This window comes from Podarcis erhardii, assembly GCF_964252035.2.
Source record: "Podarcis erhardii genome assembly, chromosome: 5".
In the NCBI taxonomy this organism is placed as follows: Eukaryota; Metazoa; Chordata; class Lepidosauria; order Squamata; family Lacertidae; genus Podarcis; species Podarcis erhardii.
Genome location: NC_138509.1, coordinates 8,764,667 through 8,785,910, shown reverse-complemented (window position 1 = coordinate 8,785,910; position 21,244 = coordinate 8,764,667). Strand labels below are relative to the sequence as shown.

Below are 21,244 nucleotides of genomic sequence, written 5' to 3'. Positions count from 1 at the left end.
GGATTGCTTAATTCTGACATTTTGCAGAAACATTCAGATCAGGCTTATTTCTGTCCTGGGTCAATGAAATCTTGAGTAGCTCACTGTTCTGTACATGTTCATCTTTTGATCACATTATTGCGTGTCGAGGTCCCCAAGCCACCCCCCAATAATTCACACATCACACATCAATTTTGGTTTGGGTTTTTGGCATGATTTTGGCCACAACTTTATTTAAATACACACAAGTGAGTGGTTGCTTAGGCATTGGTTCCGACTAGCTGTCCTTGCCCAGGGGACAGGACTGACTTCCGGATTCCAGCGGAAGCCAGTGAGGGAAACAATTTTGGGGAGAAAATGAAGCTGGGCCTCAGTCCCTCACTTCTCACCCTCATGCTCCTGGTGGCTTGCACGGCCCAAGTCCGATGCCAGGGACAAGGACGAAAAGAATGGCAAGCCCCTGGATTCCTTTAATGGAATTCCCTTTCCGCACCACCATTGGAGGGGTTGGCACTTACTCCTCCACCAACCAATTTGAACCAATGCCTAACCGCCAACCTTAGAAGTTGTGACAATTTGCTACGCAGTAGGCAAAAACCAAATGGCACCAGCCAATCAGCCAAATGGACAAAATTCCTACCAGGCCCCTGCCTCAAAGCAGACGACCCCATGACAGGCATAGCAAGGTCAAGCAAACAACCCCCCCCCCCAATTCAGGGAGGGTGGGCGGGTGATTTGGTGCAAGCAGCCAAGAGGACGCCCAAAGTTGGGCGTCCAATATTTAAAACCTCTGACCCCTCCTTCAAAATTGGCAACAAGCAATTCTCCCCAGCGACCCAATTAACCAATTCACTGCCTGGGTCAGTCCGCAAATCCGCCCAGCAACACTGGGGTGGCTTGTATCCCCAACCGCAACACGTGTTCTCTGCTAGGGAGAACATGTTTTGTCATTCAAACTCGGTCCACTGTGGTTTGCATTCTGCTGAATCTGTATGATCATGACCCACTATAGCAATTTGCAAAAATAATGTTATTCTGTTTGAGTCTATAGAGGATGGCACAATCACCTGTTACATATTATTATATCCCTTTCTTTATTTTCTTTGCTATTTATCGTGCTGCCGCTGCTATCGAGTGCCCCGTCATCAAGTAGCTATCTGCCCCCAGGGCAGTTTTTAAGCCTTATTTACTTGGGGAGGGAAATGAAAAGAAAAAACTTGAAATCGCTGTGTGAATGACGCAGATCAAGGCAGCCCCGTGGGGGGGGGGGACATTGCAACACAGCAACACATCCTTCTTGCACAGCTTTCAATGGACACATGTAGATGAAAGCTTGCCATGGGCAATTGCTGCAAGAGGCAGAGGACTGCAGCATTTTAAAAACAGAGCTATATTTTGGATTATGTTGTGTGTGTGAGTCTGGGACAGGATGATGTTCATGAATGACGATGATGGTAGGAAGGACATGAAACACATGGTTCAGATTACATCTGCCCCCAGCCCCCAAAACCCACAATGAAATGATGCAGAGGTTTGATTAACTGGACTGGCTGAATTTTTCCACAGTATTTTTTAATGAGGAAACCAACATAGTTTTTGTTATGAGACTCTGACTCTGGGAATGCATTTATAAAAAGCACAGTGATTTCACCTTTCCCCCCTCTATTGAAAACTTTCAATAAAATATAATTTTTTTAAAAAAAATCTAGCTCCCCCTGAAATTCAATAACTTTTCTCGCCCCCAAAAAACCCTCAGTAATTGAAATATATGCAGAAGAAGAAGAAAAGTATGATTTTTATGGGCTGATTACAGCAAGACATTCAATACTGTGTGGATTTATTTAGTTTTATATGCTGTATTGGAATAATTGTCCGCTGCAATCTATGGTTTCATGACAGGGGGCAGAGAACAGAGACCTGGTGTTCAAAAACCGAGACCCCTGTTCTTAGAGGGGACAGTCCTGCTTTGGGGCATAAGGTATTATATCAAATGGGTCTGCTTTTGTTGCCTCCATCTTTCCCCTCTTTCACGTGGGAGCACCCCAGTTCAACATAAACCTTCCCTCCTTTTCTGAGTTGGCTAGCATATTCACTTCATTGATAACTGTTTATATGGCCTAACATTCTGTTCCTGCATTGGCCAGTCTGATGTGTATAAGCCTAAGGGACATGAGCAGTGTTATTTTTCTAGAAAAAGAGGCGCCAGAACTCACCACAAACTCACCCATGTTCTCTTATACAGTGGTACCTCCAGTTACGAACGGGATCCATTCCGGAGGCCCGGTCGTATCCTGAAATCTTCGTAACCGGAGGCGCCCTTCTGTGCACAGGGGTGGCGCAACTGAGTGCTTCTGCGTTCGCAACCCTAAAGTTACGTTTCTTAAGGGTTCATTGTAATGGCAATGGCGCTCACCTGAGAGGTGCCAGAACTGAGTTCCAGCGAGTTCCGGCTGAGACTGGAGGTGGTATAAAGCTAACTTGACCGGAGGCCATTGATAGGCTTTCCTCCATTCAATTCTCGAATCCACTTTTAAAACCAGTGCTTTCTTTTCTTAAAAAAAAACAACAAAACGTTTAAGGGTACTCTCATTTTGACTCATGAAAATCACCATTTTACAGTTCCAATCGGGGAAAATAAATACAGTAAATACAACAAAACTGACCAGTCACCATGCTAGATTCCAACTCCTACTTCACACATTAAACGCCCGCTTCCATCTGAGATTCAGGAAACACCGTGACAGGAAATGAGGCCGCCATCAATGGAACTGACGATTCACCGTGCTAGAAAAGAAACTAAAAAATTATTATTTTTTAGTTTCTTCTCCCATTAGATTCACAAAATGTTTAGGGGTACCATCCGATTTCGGAGTCCTCGCTACGCCTCATGAGAGTGAATCCCGTCATTCAGGAGTGGGGAACTGGTTTCAGCTGGATCCAGACTTTACCCAACCGTGTGGGCAATTTTGAAAGGCGGATGGGGCTGCCCGCCCACCATCGCTATGGCATTAGGTGAAACCTTCTCATTTGCCAGGCAGGGTTTGCAGGGGCCAGCAAACAGCTGATCGGTGGTCCTTGCCAACACCACTTCCTGCCCCTGGGTGGGCAGTTTAGAATCAAACTACTGTACAAAGATAAATAAGCATCACTTCCGTTACTAAGCCCACTTCACTCACTTTGTCTCTGGCCCCACCGACCACAGCACATGATAATAATAATAATAATAATAATAATAATAATAATAATAATAATAATATATTTATATCCCGCCCTCCCCAGCCAAAGCCAGGCTCAGAGTGGCTAACAACAGTAAAAAAATAACACCGTTTACATAAAATCACAATCGATTAATTGAAATACATTCTAAAATCAATTCATTCTAAAATCAATTCAAAATCAAATTAATGGCAACCATTGGGCTAGAGTTCTGTGAGGATTACCAAAGGAGGGGGTCAGACTGCACCTTGGCCAAAGGCCTGGTGGAACAGCTCTGTCTTGCAGGCCCTGCGGAAAGATGTCAAGTCCGGCAGGGCCCTAGTCTCTTGTGACAGAGCGTTCCACCAGATCGGGGCCACAGCCGAAAAAGCCCCGGCTCTGGAAGGATGTCCATGAGGGTCTGTGGCCCTTTGGTTCCCCACTCTTACTTTATCAGATGTTTTCAGCCCTACACAGGTGAGACAGGAATGATCTAGGGCTGAAGCATCCTTAGGAAAATGCTGTGATCCTGGAAATGCCATGCGCACCGATGGTAATTTTCACAGGGGGCCCTCAAACCATAGCTGTCAACTTACAGATTTGAAAATAAGGGACCAGCAGCCTTGAAAATAAGGGACCAGCAGCCAAAATAAGGGATTTTAGTGAACCAGCTGAAATACGAAGTTAAAAGGGACCAGATAATTTGGGAGAGCAGCGCCGGTTTTTAGCCCTTCGTTTCCAGAGGTTGCTGCTCAAGACAGCCGCCGATGAAACACTGCAATTAAATAACTACAAGTAGCAACCACTTTTCGTGCAAAACGAAGTCCAAGCTTTGAAGATGCTGCTGCAGTTCTGTATCTTTTCTCTCGTGCTCCATCTGCAGCTCTCAATTCCATCAAGCGGGGCGGGAGGAAGGGCGCGGGGAAATAGCGCCCGAAGTAAACCCAGAGATCAGACCATCTATGCTAGTCTACCACTACAAATCTGTGGGAGAAGCGCTTGCGGTCCTTCCCTTGTAGCCCTTGGAACACCTGCCCACGCCTCCGCCTCCTCTTCCTCTTCCTCCTCTCTCTGAATTGCTTTCTCTATGGTTGCCCTCATTCTCCTCTCAAGGCTCCTCATCAATTCATAGGCCATGCCAGGCTGCCCATCTCATCTGGGTCCTTCGGCGGCACAGCCGCAGTACAGCCTAGCAGGAGCAGGAGCGGCGGTGACGGGCAGAGGGGAGGCCCCAGGCAGAGACGCTCAGTTCGGCGGCCGAGAGGAGGATGGCGGCAGAAGGGCCCGAAGCTCCCGCCAGTCCCGGCGGGGAGGGGCTCCCAGGGGCTGAGGCTGGTGAGAGGAGGCTGGAGGGGGGGCAGGCTGGGCAGCCAAGCAACACAGTTGGAGCCTCCCTCCTCCTTGGCAGGCAGGGAGGGAGGGAGAGGAGCTGCTTCCTTTGAAACCCGGGAAATTTACGGGACAACCATCAATAAGGGACAGCCTTCAATAAGGGACAGTCAACCTTAGTATCAACCCCCTGGTATTATCCACATACAACACAAGGATAACTTGCCTCCTAGAGTGCAAAAACCAAAGGATATACCCACAGAGGGAGAGCAAATAAGCTTTGCTTCAATACCTGAAGCAAAAAGCTCCAACCAAAGATGTTCTGTGCTAGCAACCATAGAAGAAGAATGCATAAAGTCTGTTGAAAATGTATAATTTACTCTTGGAGTGGCATACAAAAGATGAATAGCTTAAATCTGTAATGATACAATGGGCAAAAGACTTGGGAAATAATATAGAAATGGCAGATTGAGAGAGGCTATGGAAAACAGCACCGGAATTCACAGCATGTTGTCCACTGAAAGAAAATTATATGAAAATGATGTGTAGGTGGTATCTGACACCTGACAAGTTAGCAAAAATGTACAGAACAAGTTCAAATATTTGCTGGAAATACAAAGAAAAAGAAGGTACATTTTAACATAAAGTAACTAAAGTAAAGTAAACTAAAGTACCGGTAACTAACAATTTCTGAGAGATGGTATATAATGAAATGAAAAAAAATGTTTAAAATAACTTTTGTTAAAAAACCAGAAGCGTTTTTTACTAGGAATTATAGATACCAAAGGACCATAAAAGATTGTTTATGCATGCGACAACAGCTGCACTGATGCTACTAGCCCAGAGATGGAAGGAAGAAACTACCCCAACCAGAGAAGAATGGCAAACCAAGTTGATGGACTATGCTGAAATGGCAAAATTAACTGGGAAGCTCAGAAATCAAGAAGACAAGAACTTGAATAAAGAACGGGGAAAGTTTACAATTTGTTTACGAGACCACTGTAAGCAGGTTAAAACATTAGCAGGATTTTAACCACACTTGTACAGTAATGAAAAGTATGGATAATTTAGAAGGATTAAAAATTTGGATAAATATTGATAAAGTAAAGGTAAAGGGACCCCTGACCATTAGGTCCAGTCGTGGCCGACTCTGGGGTTGCGGCGCTCATCTCGCTTTATTGGCTGAGGGAGCTGGCGTACAGCTTCCGGGTCATGTGGCCAGCATGACTAAGCCACTTCTGGAGAACCAGAGCAGCACACGGAAATGCCGTTAACCTTCCCACTAGAGCGGTACCTATTTATCTACTTGCACTTTGACGTGCTTTCAAACTGCTAGGTTGGCAGGAGCAGGGACCGAGCAACGGGAGCTCACCCCGTCGCGGGGATTTGAACCGCCGACCTTCTGATCGGCAAGTCCTAGGCTCTGTGGTTTAACCCACAGCGCCACCCGCGTCCCAAATATTGATATGCAGTTGTAAATAATACCGTTAGGACCCATGGAAGGGACGGGGGAAAATCAGGAGATTCAGAGTACTCTCAATATTTGGATAGGGAATTGTTTTGTTGTTCTATGTTTATACTTTTAAAAACCAAATAAAAAAATTATATTGAAGTGCTATACGTTCAGCCTCCTTGGACCTCTGCTCCTCCCTCTCTGCTTTCCTTCAATCTCCAAAGACATATATGGGTGGAAAGAAGCTTGGCTTAATGAGATGACATTATTAGCAATTAATGGGTGTAACAGGCAGCCTGTTTAAACCAATGGGAAGAGTTACATGGGTTTTTAATGAAGGTATGTTATAGTAAAAGTTTGTATATAATTTATTTATTTTTCTGTTACAAGTTTATTTGAAACATGACAACTACTGTATGACACTTTTTCCAGAGGGGCGTCCTAGTGGCACCTTGTCAAACAAGGATGTCTTGTAGAGCTTCTTCAGGTAAGGTAAAGTAAAGGGACCCCTGACCATTAGGTCCAGTCGTGACCGACTCTGGGGTTGCGGCGCTCATCTCGCTCTATAGGCCGAGGGAGCTGGCGTTCATCCGCCGACAGCTTCCGAGTCATGTGGCCAGAATGACCAAGCCGCTTCTGGCGAAACCAGAGCAGCGCATGGAAACGCTGTTTACCTTCCCGCTGGAGCGGTACCTATTCATCTACTTGCACTTTGACATGCTTTTGAACTGCTAGGTTGGCAGGAGCAGGGACCGAGCAACGGCAGCTCACCCCGTCGCGGGGATTCGAACCGCTGACCTTCTGATTGGCAAGTCCTAGGCTCTGTGGTTTAACCCACAGCGCCACCCACGTCCCATGCTTCTCCAGATAGTGTACAGCAATTAAAATGTACACAGTGTATAATTGCTTTCCTAAAGCATATTTGTAGTGACAATATTTTCCCTAGGCACCTTTGGTTTTCTTCTTCCAGCTGAGACGTGCGCATATGGGTGAATGAGAGGGGAGTGCTTTCAGTGAATACTTGAAAAAGCCATCTGTCAACGAATAAAACTTACAAAAATGTGCTTCTCATCTAAAACTCTTCCACGAGAAAGGTTTTGTCTTGGAAGCAGTTTGTCCTTAGCTTCGGGGCATGAAAGCAAGAACAAAGACATGTACAGTCTTCAGAAACCTTGAACTGATGGCAATAATGTACGGTTCTCTAAAATCTTGTTTTATCTGTTCGGCACCACAATTTTAATAGGGGTTTTTTTTTATTAATTCTCATGAAACAGTGAAAACGTTTCAAACAAGGACAAGATGCATTCGGCTCATCTAGTCTAAAGGTTGCAATCAGGCTTGGACCAAAGGGACCTAACTTCTGGCATAAATAGCAGCAAGCACTCTGGTTTCTTCCTTTTCTGTGGCAGAACTGCTCAGCTGCAAGAACAAGCAAGGGCTCTCAACTTTCCAGGGCTTTACAGGAAACACCACCCAGTAAGTGTGAAATAGTTGTATGTATTACTAATGTACATTCCTGCTATCTTAGCTGCTGCTTTTAATTCTGTCCAATTCTTAAAGTAAAGAAGTTTTTAAAATAATGTTAAAAGTTATTGTTTAAAACAATCATAGTTTGGTGTTTTATTATCTAATACCTTGTAAAATGTGCCCTAATTTCTACATCATGGGACCTAGCAGCTAGATTATGCCTTAAATTTGCATGTACTAACTCCGACCCACAGTGTTGTGTGCCATGAAGCAGTTTTTAAACTCAATTTTCAAAGGAAGTATGTCTCTGGGCAAAATGACATGCAACTTAATATTTTAAAACATATATACCACACGCACCGAAACAATTGCTAACATAATTGGGCCAAGATGTGATTCCAATAAGACTGAAAAGCAAAACTGTAAACGGATCTTGAAAAAACACGTCACCAGAAACATGTTTCATTTTCCAATCGGAAACATTTGTTTGGGGTACTGTTACAACTTCAACTTATTTGAAAGTCTTATGATTCTTAAATGCAGCAGAGTTTTTGGCAGTTGACTTCCTGCATGCTCAGAGTCTAACTGTATCAAGCTTTCATTTATTTAACCCACAGAGACGAACGTGGAGGGTTTTCCGCACGGGCAAGGAAATGGAAAACTTGACCGCTGTCTCCAGCTCCTATAGAATCACCATAGCATTGCTTTTCACTGTTCTGAGCTTTGTTAATTGTTTGCCTCTTGAGGAAGACTCTGTCTGCACAGCAGAAGAACTTGCAAGGTACACCATTGTTTTCACAGGAAAGTGGAGCCAAGCATCGTTCCCTAAGCAATACCCTCTGTACAGGCCTCCAGCACAGTGGTCGTCACTTCTGGGTAAGTCAAGCTCATGCAGTTACTAAAGGCAAGCTAACTCTCTAAAAACCGTACCATCTTTTCTTAATTTATTTATTTTTTTGTAATCAAGTTACGTCTAAGTTCCTATGACTGAGAGACCAAACATGCACTCTCAGCAAGCTCCGTGTTATACAACGTGGGGCTGGTTTCTCCAGCTCAGCTTCTGTTTCCAATTTTGCTGCAGCTAAAGTAAACAGCATACCTTACTTCTTTAAACATAGCTTGTTCCACTTCAGAAAGAGAGGAGAAGGAACAGCATACAGTATATTATTTAGCAAATCTAAACCAGACTCCTGCCTGCTGCAATGTCTTCCCTTCCACAGGCGCTGCCCATAACTCTGACTACAACATGTGGAAAATGAACGAGTTTGCCAGCAACGGAATGCGTGACTTTGCCGAAAGAGGTGAACCCTGGGCATTAATGAAGGAAATAGAAGCAGCTGGGGAAAAAATCCAAAGCATTCATGGAATATTCTCCGCTCCTGCCATTGACACTGGCACGGGGCAAACGGCCGCAGACCTGGAGGTCCACCCAAGACACCCGCTGGTAAGTAGGGGAAATGCTCATTGGCCTATTTTTTTTGTAAAAAGATAAATTTAAAAATAGAGCCATCACCTGATTAAAGAAATGGAAGTCGGTTACTTAAAACGAGTGTGTTATTCAATCAGTTGCTTTCCACCCAAAATTGCATGCAATTAAAACAATGGTTTTCAATAACCGGGCATCCTTCAATTTTAGATGTGTACGTCACAGCAACCACCATTGAGGAGAGGCATGTCGTTGTGTGGCTGTCCACAGGGGGAATGCCTCTTTTAAGATGGTTGCTGCCACCTTCATATGTTTTTTTTAAAATATAAGTAGTTATGAAATATACTCGGAGTCGAGTGTGGATTTCATGCTCTTTATTCAGCTCATAGTGGGGAGGAGGAAAATGAAAGTTCCCCCAAACTGCTTTACAGTGGTACCTCGCAAGACGAATGCCTCGAAAGACGAAAAACTCGCAAAACGAAAGAGTTTTTCATTTTTTGAGTTGCTTCGCAAGACGGATTTCCCTATGGGCTTGTTTCGCAAGACGAAAACGTCTTGCAAGTTTGTTTCCTTTGTCTTGCAAGTTTGTTTCCTTTTTCTTAAAACCGTGCATTCACTTCGAGGAGCAACTCATAGCACGCAGTGTGGTAGCCTTTTTTGAGGTTTTTGAAGACTTTGGTGATTTTTGAAGCTTTTCCAAAGTCCGTGCTTCGCAAGACGAAAAAATCGCAAGACGAAAAAACTCGCGGAACGAATTAATTTCGTCTTGCGAGGCACCACTGTATATACGTTATTTACACAATGGGCTGCACATGAATGGCTAATTCCAGAATTCTCCTGTAGGCCAATCAGGCTGTGGATTCACTTCCATCTGGAGCTGGATTGGGTGGCTCCTGCAGACCAATCATACTGCTGCATTGTTCTAGGACCAATCAGACTGCTGCATTCTGAATCCTATTGTTCTAGGACCAATCAGACTGCTGCCTTTTGGATCCTATTGTTCTAGGACCAATCAGACTGCTGCATTTTGGATCCTATTAATTGGGGTGTCAACAGGCCCGTGCAGAGCTTGTGTGATGCCCGGGGCGAGAGTCTTGTTAGAATAAAGTTATAAACTCAAACAAAAAAAGCATCCTGCTTGGTTACATAAGAGCAAGGTAGCTCAGATAAACCAGTTTGTTGCACCAGTCATGTGGCTCCGACAGCCCAGGACATGCGCCACTGCGGTGGTGGGAGCGACTAATCAGATCCTAATCTGCTAGTATGCACTAACACAGGTCCAGATTTTACTATCAAAGTCTAGCAGCGCATTAAGTCCCCAGTCAGCTGGGAGGTACGGGTCCAGTGGAAGATTTAGGAAAGTGCAACCAGATTGGTCATGCTAGGCATAGAGCCTTGGGGTGGCGCTGTGGTCTAAACCACTGAGCCTCTTGGGCTTGCCGATCGGAAGGTTGGCAGTTCGAATCCCCATGACGGGGTGAGCTCCTGTTGCTCTGTTCTAGCTCTTGCCAACCTAGCAGTCTGAAAGCACATCAGTGCAAGTAGATAAATAGGTACCGCTGCGGCGGGCATTTCCGTGCACTCTGGTTTCTATCACTGTGTCCAGTTGCGCCAGAAGCGGTTTAGTTCTGCTGGCCACATGACCCAGAAAGCTGTCTGCGGACAAATGCCGGCTCCCTCGGCATGAAAGCCAGATGAGTGCCACAACCCCATAGTCGCCTTTGCCTGGACTTAACTGTCCGGGGGTCCTTTACCTTCACCTTTTTTTACCTTGGGGGTGCCGCAACTACGATCACCTCTGACAGGGTGCTCTTGGCATGACAGCCTAAGTTTGGCAGGTCCCTGGCAGGGGCCCCTCAACCAGCTTAGCCCTCCAAGGCCTATCACAAATGTATCCAGCTGCCCCCCTCCCCCTGCATAGGCCTGAGGGTCAATTGAGCCATCTAACTGATTTGTCAATCAAAGGTTGCAGCTCTTGGAAGCATGGGTGGAACTGCGTGAGCAGATGTCACCTTCCTCTTTTCACCCACTGCAGATTTTGAGGGTGGAGCAGAGACTGCCAGGAGGAGGAGAGGAAGGCAACGTCCCATCGCATTAGAAGTCTGCTCCACGCCTGCACAAACAGCTTTGTACACAGCCCAATATGTGCATGACTGAAACTATCTGAAGAAGAGTCTCTTATATAAGCGCCGCAGAGTTTAATATATTTTGCTCAAGAGGCCGCCAAGTGTGATGTGGGAAAGGGCCGTATTGTGCGATAATAAATAAAAATAAATAAAGTAGATTATTTCTAAAACAGGATTACGACAGACCCTGCAAGTGTCCCTGTTTTCCAGTGACAGTCCTGGATTTACAGAAGGCGTCCTGGGTTCTGATTTGATCCCAGAATGTCCCGCTTTTCCTTAGTACATCCCTATTTTCATCAGAGAAATGTTGGAGGGTATGGAGTTATGCGACTCCTGAGCCAAGGAGATACAACCTTTAGAAGCCTGTATAGGGATTTTATAAAATGTTTAATGGGTGGCATATAAATAATCAACTTATTATGATTATTGAATAGGACATCCCTGTTTCCATTGGAGAAACTTTGGAGGGTATGTTATGATATTACTGTTACACTGATTTATTTACATCTGAAGTTGTGGTGCAATAATCTGAGGAGGCTTAATCTAACGTGCTTAATTCGGGTTCTGAAGTAAGCCTTTTCTTTTTTTTTAATGGCTAGGTGTCCATTGCGGTGCGAATTGTGCCCAGCCCTGACTGGTTCGTGGGCATTGACAGTTTAAATCTGTGTGAAAAAGACCACTGGAAACAGAAAGTATCTTTGGATCTTTTCCCGTATGATGCTGGCACTGACAGCGGTTTCACGTTTTCCTCCCCCAATTTTGCCACTATCCCACAGGATCCTGTCACAGAGGTAAGTTTCTAAGCCGTTCCTTGACTGGTCAAACACACAATTCCATTCAACATTAGTGTGATCATTATTTTATATCACAGCCGTAATTGTGATGGTAGCATAGGGACACGGGTGGCGCTGTGGGTTAAACCACAGAGCCTAGGACTTGCCAATCAGAAGGTCGGGGGTTCGAATCCCTGCGACGGGGTGAGCTCCCGTTACTCGGTCCCTGCTCCTGCCAACCTAGCAGTTCGAAAGCACGCCAGTGCAAGTAGATAAATAGGTACTGCTCCAGCGGGAAGGTAAACAGCGTTACTGTGCGCTGCTCTGGTTCGCCAGAAGCAGCTTAGTCATGCTGGCCACATGACCCGGAAGGACATGCTGTGCCATAACTTTATTATTCCACATTTCAGCTGAACCATCCTCTGCTGCATTGTTTTGTAGTCGGGACGTTCTGTCAAAGAAGTGTGAAGCGACCCAAATCAAAATTAATGTTTAATTGATTAATCTACATTAATTAATTCTCCTTACTCAATTAATTCAACTTTGTTACGTAATAATGAATTCTAGTGAAAAGAAAGCTAATATGGAAATTAAATTTGCTGGCATTACAGTAATACCTCAGGTTACTAGGGCTTCAGGTTACATACGCTTCAGGTTACAGACTCCGCTAACCCAGAAATAGTGCTTCAGGTTAAGAACTTTGCTTCAGGTTGAGAACAGAAATCATGCTTTGGTGGCACGGCAGCAGCAGGAGGCCCCATTAGCTAAAGCGGTGCTTCAGGTTAAGAACAGTTTCAGGTTAAGTACGGACTTCCAGAACGAATTAAGTACTTAACCTGAGGTACCACTGTATTTGACTGTTGGCTTATATTTTGAAAAATTATTTATATAGAAACCTTAATGTTTAATGATACAGGGACTCTGCTTTTCACCCAATTATTTTTCTATAAGACCTTGATGGTGGAATCAGGTGTGTCTCTCCCCCCGCCGCCTTCCCAGTTCCACCTTTTCCATTATAGATGCATCTTAATAAAATTTTAAAATCCCCAAAACACACAAGAGCTTTACACAGATTTGACTTAAGCCAGGGAGGATGAGATCATGCCTGTTTCCTCTGTCCCTCAGTCTCTACGATGTCTATATTTTGGGCAGTTTCTGCATGTGCTGTAGAGGGAAGTGTGGGGCAGATGGGGCTCATCAACAGGGGAAGGTAACTCATCTAGGAGAGGGAAAACTCTAGTTCTAAACCTCTGCTGCTTTAAGGGATATCTTTGGGATGTTGTCATGTGGGCAGCCCAGGACAGCCTTTCTCAACCTGTGGGTTCCCAGATGTTTTGGGACTACAACTCCCATCACCCCTAGCTAGCAAGGCCAGAGCGCAGGGATGGTGGGAGTTGTAGTCCAACAACATCTGGGGACCCACAGGTTGAGAACCACTGGCCCAGGATCTCCATACACACTGCTCAGGAAGTGACCTGGCAGGTCACTTTGGCGCACTAATCCAGCAAACACAATGCGGGAGGGAGCAGTTATGAGTTACTACTGGTCTCTGCAGCCACAGCAAGTGCTGTGAATCTCAGTGGTTCGACTTCACCCCCAGAGGTGCACTCCACTGTCTCTCGAGACAGACGGATGCCAACGACAACAAGAGACGTTCATTGGACATCTGTATAGAGGTCAAATCACATAAGCCTCTTTCACAAGAGCACTACCTCCTGATTTTAAGAGTTAGCAATTGAGGGCATCAAGCGATGTACACAACTCTGTGTATGTAGACTCCCAGTCAAATGTGATGTCATAAAGTATGGGGTTTTTTGTGACTCCAGAACAAGTTGATCACTATCCCAACTCTCAAACCCAGTGCATATTCTGCAGTTGGCACCTTGTCTGCTGACAGCTAAGTTGCAGCAGTTCTTGTTGTTGTTGTTTAGTCATTTAGTCATGTCTGACTCTTCGTGACCCCCTGGACCAGAGCACGCCAGGCACTACTGTCTTCCACTGCCTCCCGCAGTTTGGTCAAACTCATGCTGGTAGCTTCAAAAACACTGTCCAACCATCTCGTCCTCTGTTGTCCCCTTCTCCTTGTGCCCTCCATCTTTCCCAATATCAGGGACTTTTCCAGGGAGTCTTCTCTTCTCATGAGGTGGCCAAAGTATTGGAGCCTCAGCTTCAGGATCTGTCCTTCCAGTGAGCACTCAGGGCTGATTTCCTTCAGAATGGATAGGTTTGATCTTCTTGCAGTCCATGGGACTCTCAAGAGTCTCCTCCAGCACCAGAATTCAAAAGCATCAATTCTTTGGTGATCAGCCTTCTTTATGGTTCAGCTCTCACTTCCATACATCATTACTGGGAAAACCATAGCTCTAACTATACGGACCTTTGTTGGCAAGGTGATGTCTCTGCTTTTTAAGATGCTGTCTAGGTTTGTCATTGCTTTTCTCCCAAGAAGTAGGCGTCTTTTAATTTCGTGGCTGCTGTCACCATCTGCAGTGATCATGGAGCCCAAGAAAGTAAAATCTCTCACTGCCTCCATTTCTTCCCCTTCTATTTGCCAGGAGGTGATGGGCCCAGTGGCCATGATCTTCGTTTTTTTGATGCTGAGCTTCAAACCATATTTTGCACTCTCCTCTTTCACCCTCATTAAAAGGTTCTTTAATTCCTCCTCACTTTCTGAGTTAGCAATCGAGGGCATCAAGCGATGCACACAACTCTGTGTATTTGGGCTCCCAGTCAAATGTGATGTCATAAAGTATGGGGGTTTTTTGTGACTCCAGAACAAGTTGATCACTATCCTAACTCTCAAACCCAGTGCATATTCTGCAGTTGGCACCTTGTCTGCTGATAGCTAAGTTGTGGCAGTTCTTACTCCTTGCCAAGATCCCAAATCTGGTGTTTCAGACCACACTGGTCCTTGTTTCTACAAACCTATGGATTATAGCTGCCCTTCTAAACCCCTTTGCAGTTATCTGGGGGACTTCCGGGTTAGCTCCATCAGCAATGGCGGAATTCCTCTGACTTAGAGGAACTCACTCCGCGAAAATCGGGTCTTGCCGCCGTGGCGAAGGCAGAGACCCTTTAAAAATCCCAGGCGGAGGAAGCCTGGGAACGTGGGATTCGGCTGACACCAGGAGCGCCCCCCCTACTCACAGGGAAACCCCTTTTTGGGGGTTCCGAAGTGACGTGGGGTGAGTGGCACGGTGTTTCGAATCGACCACTATTTTTACGGAGTGAAGCCGCACAGCCATTGCTGGAGAGCGCTGTCTTTTTCCTGTGGACAATTGGATTTCAAACAACAACCCGTGAGTAGAACGGAAATTGGACTCTTAAAATATTTTTAAATTCGGTACCGATCGGGGAAGGTCCAAACAGGAAGTCCGCCTCCCCTTTCTGTAAATAAACCCCTTTGCAGTTATCTGAATCCTTTTGCATCTTGCTGTCTAAAACTGCCTAGTATCTCTTTGGAGGGCAGGCTATGCTGCTTACGATCAACAATCCCTCTTCCTGTCCCTGCCAAATTCTACCCCTCTTCTGACATTTCTCTAATGCTGTTTTTAAAAGAGCATTCTAGAGGCAAGAGCTTTTTGCTGCAACAAACAGGTGCAATTAATTTTTCTTTCTTTCTACATGGTGCTCCCTGCCATGCACAGAGGTCTGCACATTGATACCTGTTTTTAGGGAAACAGCAAAATTTCACATCTAAAGCCATTCTTAGGCTGTAACATGCAACCCATCCATAGGATACAATGTGAGGGGGAGCTTATTGGTGTTTTTGAATTATTAAAATTCATGGCACTTCCCCCCCCCCCAAAAAAAATTCAATTTGTTTATGCAGGTGCAAACCCTTTACTAATGGTGTTGGAATGCACATACTTAATAGTGTTTTTCTTAGCACTTTTGCCTTCTTGAAAAACCTTCAACTGCTGACCGGCCTCCTACAGGTGAGAAACGAACCATGTCACAGCATGGTTTGTTGCTCAGACAAACCATGTTCAATAAGTCAAGAACATACTTTAACTACAGATCATGGTTTGTTCAGAGTGTAACAAACCATGATTCCCAGTTCAGACAGAATACTAAGCATGGTTTGTTTCACCTGTACTCTAGCAGGCAGGAACAGAGTGGTTAAGATTGACATGTTGACATTAATATGGTTTATTGTGATGTGTGAACAAGGCCACTCAGACATTGCCCTACTATGGGAAAGAAGCAGACAACTTTGTCAATAGCTGCCGGCTACTTCGGAAAAGGTGCAACCTCAGGTACAGCTTTGCTATTGGCTAAAAACTGTTTTATATATTTATTGAAACACTTTCACCAAGCTTCACACACACATTGAACCAAGCAACAAAAAACAATCAGAAAACCACAATAAAACCACTAGGGCTGTGCAGATATCCCTGATCTGATTTATAACCCTGATTTGTAAATCTGGATTGGGCCAGATTTGGTCCAGAACAGATTCAGCCAATCCCAGAACTGAACCCATCTTGTGACCCAGAAATGACAGATCCCCAGAAATCTTATTGCAAAACAAGAGCTTTCTTGTTTCTTCACATAGAGCAGTGGTGGCCAAACCTAGCCCTCCAGCTGTTTTGGGACTACAGTTCCCATCATCCCTGACCACTGGTCCTGTTAGCTAGGGATGATGGGAGTTGTAGTCCAAAAACAGCTTTTCTAAATTTTCTAAAACTATCCAATCACTGAACGTCACTTTCGATCCCTTATTTGCATAACTATCTACAGTATCCCCCTGCTGGCCCAGGGTGAGAACTTCCGTACATAACAGAGGTTTTGGGCTGCCCAGACCACAAGACTGGCATATATTTGGCCAGAGCCAGTGCACTCTCCTAATATACACTGAGAGCTATACTAATAGTTCTCTGACTGCTTGTCCTTATACAGCCCAAACGTGCCATCTATTCACCAGCAGATTTGATGGAACCCCAAGATCAAAAAGAAACCTTTAGGGAAAAATAAGAACTGAGAGTGTTCAATGGGTGCAGAACTATGATGGATGGTGATGGGACAGAAAATGGAATTGGTGGAAGCCCGCGCAGGAGCAATCCGCACTGCAAAATTTTGCTGCAGATTCCCTTTGTGATACTAAATTGGTATCTTTTGTATACGTGTTTCAATTCACAGATCACTTCTTCCTCTCCAAGTCACCCAGCAAACTCGTTTTATTACCCCAAGCTTAAAAAATTGCCACCTATCGCTCGAGTAACCATGATAAAAGTGAAAAGAGGCAAACTAGGATTTCCTCCTCCTCAGCCCAATGTGACTGCAATCAGGAATGAAATTGATGATTCTGTTTCAGGTAAGTGTTTAACACTTTGATAACGTGGACTGTTTTGTTATAAGTATGTATGTAATGTGAAAAAAATGAATGCACAGGGAGATCATATGGAGAAATGGCAAAAATAGATTTATATAGATAATCCCTGTGGGATAATTAATAAAAGCATTGGCTGGATACCTAGATACAAAGTGCAAGGCTAAACATAAAGGTAAAGTTAAAGGTAAAGGTAAAGGGACCCCTGACCATTAGGTCCAGTCATGGCCGACTCTGGGGTTGCGTCACTCATCTTGCTTTACTGGCCAAGGGAGCCAGCGTACAGCTCCCAGGTCATGTGGCCAGCATGACTAAGCCACTTCTGGAGAACCAGAGCAGCACACGGAAATGCCGTTTAGCTTCCCGCCGGAGCAGTACCTATTTATCTACTTGCACTTTTTGGCATGCTTTTGAACTGTTAGGTTGGCAGGAGCAGGGACCAAGCAACGGGAGCTCACCTCGTTGTGGGGATTAGAACCGCCGACCTTCTGATCGGCAAGTCCTAGGCTCTGTGGTTCAACCCACAGTGCCACCCGCGTCCCTTAAGGCTAAACATACTCTCCAGCAAAAAAAGAGCCCCCAACAGACTTTAAAAACACAGAATCATGCAGCAAAGTTAAGCAATGGAATAATAGACCTTTTAAATATTCTGTTCTACCTGCTTATTATGCTTCCCCTTTCTATCCCTCTCACAATGAACAGACCATACCATTAGTAAGTTTGAATGCTTTACTTACAAACACTGAAGGTCAGATTCACGTGTTATTCCATGCAGTGGCAAGTAGGCAGAAATCTTGGGATACAAAATATAGTGAAATAGCTCTAAGTACGTGGTCTGAGCTTGTAGTGAGCTATCTTGGTGAGTTCACATGGTGAAAAAAAAACAAAGAAAGGAGGGGACTTAACTTCCTTCCAGGTGAGGGATGTTACCCAGCTGAGCCTAGGAATGCAATTTTGTGGCCTTAACCCCTTCATGCATTAACCAGCCCTCAGCTTGCTAGTTATGCTTGACTAGAGTTTCCCACACAATTTCCCTTCTGCAAGTGGTAGTGAAGTTTACTTCCAAAGGAGTACAGTGGTACCTTGGGTCTCAAACTTAATCTCTTCTGGAAGTCCGTTCCAAAACCAAAGCGTTCCAAAACCAAGGCACGCTTTCCCAAAGATAATGCAAAACGAATTAATCCGGGCTTTTAAAAACAACCCCTAAAACAGTAATTTAACATGAATTTTACTATCTTAACAAAACCATTGATCCATAAAATGGAAGCACTAATCAATGTATTGTACTATAAAATAAATAAGACTGTATTGTAGATGATAAAAAACAAAATTATTATTTTTTCTTACCTGCACTGATAGTCATTGTTTGGATGGGGGGCTTTTATCCACTTCTGCAGTCACACAGTCAATCTATCAGTAGCTGCATAGCTGTCAACTTTCCCTTTTCTTGCGAGGAATCCTATCCGGAATAAGGGAATTTCCCTTAAAAAAAAAGGAAAACGTTGACAGCTATGGTAGCTGAACTGGGTTCCACAGTCACAAAAAACAAATTAACCAAAAAAGCCTCAAAAACCAAAACACAAAATAAATAGCAATAACAAAAGCGCCAAACTTAATCCGTTCCAGAAGTCCATTTGACTTCTGAAATGTTCGAAAACCAAGGTGCAGCTTCTGATTGGTGCAGGTGTTCCAGAAACAATAGCCGACAGCTGCACTGGATGTTCGGCTTCCGAAAAATGTTCGAAAACTGGAACACTTCCAGGTTTCTGGCGTTTGAGTACCCAGGCGTTTGAGAACCAAGGCATTTGAGAACCAAGCTACCACTGTACTGGCTAGAGTGGAATTTCACCAGGCAGATCACATGAAGTGCTTTATGCTGATGCCACACATCTGCTGGAAGATTGCTGCCACTGCCCGCTGGACATTCATATGACCAGCCGCAACAAAGCGCAAAGCTGATTTTAAAAAGCTGCAGGTTGTGCAATGGTACCACAGGTATGTAGAAGGATGGCTTTTCTGCAACCAGCCCTCACCGAGTGTGTTAAATTATTTGACTAGATGAAAGAGTGACCATTAGTGCCTCTGCTTTACTTTGGTTAAAAACTGTGCAGACTGCTGCTTCATTCATACCTTAGGGCAGAGGTCCTCTCACAAACACCCCTGGTCCATCTGAGAAGTTTCTTTTACCTTCAGCTAGTAAGTGCTTGGGGATGTATAAACCACAGAGGCTAGGGCTTGCCGATCAGAAGGTCGGCGGTTCAAATCCCCGCGAAAGGGTGAGCTCCCATTGCTCAGATCCTGCTCCTGCCAACCTAGCAGTTCAAAAGCATGTCAAAGTAGACATGCAAGGAAGGTAAACGGCGTTTCCGTGCACTGCTCTGGCTTCGCCAGAAGCGGCTTAGGCATGCTGGCCACATGTCCTGGAAGCTGTATGCTGGCTCCCTTGGCCAGTAAAGTGAGATGAGTGCCACAAGCCGAGAGTCGTCCGGAACTGGACCTAACAGTCAGGAGTCCCTTTGCTTTTTAGTAAGTGTTTAGTTAAGGTGTTTACAAATTCACGCACGTGTCAAACAGCATGGAAATTGTAATCACCACCGAGGAAGGAAGCAAATCTTGCAAAGTCGTGTAGACTTTCTCTTGGACTTTCAGCCCCAGTGCTGCTTATGTTCAGTCAGAGTTAGCCAAAAGTGGCATCATAATTTATCATTCCCATGCATTCTGGTGCTTGAGTGAACTTTAAAGGGCCTTAACTCTTTCCTTACACCAATGGTTGTTTGAGCCTAGGATTTCCATGCCTTAGGAATTTCCTAAAAGGAAATTCAAGGCAATCATTTATGCATATTATACCTTTAGAAAGTGAAAGCATTTAGCACACATTCTCTTAGGAATCTTCATAGTTTGTCCAGTAGTTCATAACAGCAACAGCAACAGCAACAGCAACAGCAACAGCAACAGCAACAGCAACAGCAACAGCAACAACAATTTATTATTTATACCCTGTCCATCTGGCTGGGTTTCCCCAGCCACTCTGGGAGGCTCCCAACAGAATATTAAAAATGCAATAAAACATCAAACCTTAAAAACTTCCCTCAACAGGGCTGCCTTCAGATGTCTTCTAAAAGTCAGATAGTTGTTAATTTCATTGACATCTGATAGGAGGGCATTCCACAGGGCGGGCGCCACTACCGAGAAGGCCCTCTGCCTGGTTCCCTGTAACCTCACTTCTCGCAGTAAGGGAACTGCCAGAAGGCCCTCGAAGCTGGACCTCAGTGTGTGGGCTGAACGATAGGGGTGGAGACGCTCCTTCGGGTATACTAGGCTGAGTGTTATATGGTCTCGGCAGCCACTCCCAGTCACGTCTAGCTGCTGCATTCTGGATTAGTTGTATTTTCTGGGTCACCTTCAAAGTGACCCACGCAGAGCGCATTGCAGTAGTCCAAGCGGGAAATAACCAGAGCATGCACCACTCTGGCGAGGCAGTCCGCGGGCAGGTAGGGTCTCAGCCGGTGGACCAGATGGAGCTGGTAGACAGCTGCCCTAGACACAGAATAGACCTGCGCCTCCATGGACAGCTGTGAGTCCAAAATGACTCCCAGGCTGCACACCTGGTCCTTCAGGGGCACAGTTACCCCATTCAGGACCAGGGAATCCCCCACACCTGCCCACCCCCTGTCCCCCAAAACAGTACTTCTGTCTTGTCAGGATTCAACCTCAAAGAAAACTTTCTGAGCCTACAATGTATTCCATTGTTGCTTATCTTTGAGAGTGAAGGAGAAGCTAAGACAGGAAGCCTGATGCAAACCTTGGACTATAGACCACTGCTATCAGGGCTAGGCAACCTAAGGCCCGGGGGCTGGATGTGGCCCAATCGCCTTCTCAATCTGGCCCCCGGACAGTCCAGGAATCAGTGTGTTTTTACATAAGTAGAATGTGTCCTTTTATTTAAAATGCATCTCTAGGTTAGTTGTGGGGCCTGCCTGGTTTTTTTACATGAGTAGAATGTGTGCTTTTATTTAAAATGCATGTCTGGGTTATTTGTGGGGCATAGGATTTCGTTCACCCCCCCCCCCAATATAGTCCAGCCCGCCACATGGTCTGAGGGACGGCGGACCAGCTTACGGCTGAAAAAGATTGCTGACCTCTAGACTAGAGGAAATAAGCCAA

The 21,244-nt window shown here is 45.0% G+C and overlaps 1 protein-coding gene across 3 annotated transcripts in view; it reads left to right on the top strand.

Annotated features, from left to right (window-relative positions):
• Positions 1–7,116: 7,116 nt before the first annotated feature.
• Positions 7,117–21,244, top strand: part of SPON2 (spondin 2) — a 130,079-nt gene continuing 115,951 nt past the window's right edge. The window contains exons 1-5 of one of the 3 annotated variants that reach the window (XR_014156348.1): positions 7,117–7,432; positions 8,041–8,299; positions 8,644–8,867; positions 11,575–11,766; positions 16,891–17,065. Coding sequence is in view for 2 of the 3 variants with exons in the window: in XM_081861028.1 (XP_081717154.1) it covers positions 8,077–8,299; positions 8,644–8,867; positions 11,575–11,766; positions 16,891–17,065 (814 nt within the window). In the remaining variant the exon portion in view is untranslated. Of the gene's footprint in view, positions 7,433–8,022; positions 8,300–8,643; positions 8,868–11,574; positions 11,767–16,890; positions 17,066–21,244 lie in introns of those variants that run through there. The other 2 variants (XM_081861028.1, XM_081861029.1) reach the window with 2 other exon arrangements.